The 1,905-nt window shown below is 55.0% G+C and overlaps 1 protein-coding gene across 1 annotated transcript; it reads left to right on the top strand.

Moving 5' to 3' along the window:
- Positions 1-402: 402 nt before the first annotated feature.
- Positions 403-1,679, top strand: LOC108356040 (cell wall protein AWA1-like; the record flags this gene model as incomplete). The annotated part of the gene is made up of 2 exons (XM_017607172.1): positions 403-623; positions 721-1,679. Coding segments are annotated over exons 1-2 (1,180 nt in total), but the record flags the coding sequence as incomplete, so codon positions are not given.
- Positions 1,680-1,905: the final 226 nt, after the last annotated feature.

Here is a 1,905-nt window from a genome sequence, read left to right as displayed (position 1 = left end):
TTCTCAGAAATCAATGGCCCAGACTGCTATTTAAACTCTGACATATTCTCCGACGCGTGGCAGTTTGGCGCCAGCGGCGATGACCTCTCCGAGGACAAGTATCTCAACCCACCGCCCGAGCTGCCGAACTCATCATCGGCCGCACTGGGCTGCACCTCCAGCTTCGGATCTCCCTCCACTAGTTCCAGCTCACCAGCCAGCTCTCTGTCGCCCAACTCCTCCAGTGGCTCGCCGAGCAGCTCCGTCGCTGTTGCTTCTGCCGGAACGGCTAATGCACACGGAACTCTCACCGCCGCCGCCGCCGCCGCCGCCGCCTCTTTTGCTTCTGGCAAACGCGGCTCCAATGTCCGGGTGAAGTTGGAGCCCTTCTTTGGCGATCACAGCGAGTTCCACCTGAGCACAATGGCCGACATTGACATTGACGGCGACCTGTCGGGCGCCGGTGGTCTGCTAGTCGACTCGGGCAACTGCTCGCTCACCTCCTTCTCTACATCGCCAGTGGGCGCAACTACTGGTGGCAGAGGCCACCACCACAGCAACCACAATAGCCATCTCACCAACCACGGTCTGAACACCGGACAGCACACGGCAACAGGCGTCTCCTTTCTTAGTGATCATCTCAGGTAAGCCTTTGCACTCTTTTGTCTTTTCTAATTGAGATTTTGGTAATATTTAACCTTATCTGCCACTTTTTCTTTCCCCCTTTTTCTCCTCCTTCAGCTACACCGGAGCCGGCAACAGCCACAACGGCAGCAACGATGAGCCGGACATGCTGGAGAACTTTCTGAGCAACTGGGACATCAACCCGCCCACTCCGGCGAGCATCACCAGCAGCTGCTCCAGTGCGTCCTCCGCCAGTGGCGGCTCCACCGGCCTGGGTACGGGCGCTGGCTCTTCCGCCTTCTCCCTAGGCACTGCCCACTCGTCCACCATTTCAGCGTCCACTTCAACTTCCGCCGGGAAAGCAGCGATGCGCACAAAGACCGCTGGTGGCAACTGTGGCAACGGCACATCGGCCAAAGCCGATTCTGCTGCTGCTGCTGCTGGTAAACGATCTGCTGTGGCAGGAGGTAGCAAAGTGAAGCGGCAAACACCGATGCACAGCAACATCAGCAGCAAAAAGTTGGCCATTGCAGGCGGCCGAACGGTGAACGGCAGCACCACCTCGGCCACTGTAGTCATCAAAACGGAGCCAGGCGTCGAATGCACCGCTACCAACAACAGCAGCAACAGCATCATCATCAGCAGCAACACTGCCCAGACAGTCGGAACTGCTTACCTGAACGGAGGTAGAGGCCCACTAGGAACGGCAGCCTCTTCCTCAGCATCTTCTTCCTCCGCTTGTTCGGCAACCACAACCACCGCCACAAGTCACCTGCCAACCTGTGGAGCCGCTGGCAAAAAGGCCAAGGGCCTTCAACGCCTCAACGCCACCAGCTCTTCCGGTACGCTGGTTAATGGGGGCAATCACACATTGGGCAGCAGCAACACCGCTTCTTCAGCGACCAGCGGAAACAGCACTGCCAAAGGTCGACTGGCCACTGTCAACGCTGCCGCCGTAACCGCCGCTGCCGCCGCCGCCGCCGCCGCCAACAACAGCTCAGTGCATGGCACTCGAAACTCGCGCATAATTGACACTGACATTACCGATGAAGAGCGGCGTCTCCTTACCAAAGAAGGTACGTTCAGACTTTGCATTCAAACAGCTTTTTTAACAGTTTCAACTGCAGTTTTTAGTTTTTATTTAAATTTAAATTATATCCAAAGTTATAATCTAGAGCAAAGTTAGTGAGTAGTTTATTCTATAGTTTTTTGCTGAAGTGTTTTTCAACAGAAAAACTTGCTTTCAATTAGAAGTTAAGTGTTTTGAGGAATTCTATTGTGATTCTTATTGTGCTCCCTTTT

This window comes from Rhagoletis zephyria, unplaced genomic scaffold, assembly GCF_001687245.7.
Source record: "Rhagoletis zephyria isolate East Lansing unplaced genomic scaffold, Rhagoletis_zephyria_1.1 Rzeph_scaffold_53386, whole genome shotgun sequence".
NCBI classification, from domain to species: domain Eukaryota; kingdom Metazoa; phylum Arthropoda; class Insecta; order Diptera; family Tephritidae; genus Rhagoletis; species Rhagoletis zephyria.
Note: the sequence above shows the minus strand (reverse complement) of the source record. Positions and strands in the feature narration are given on the sequence as shown.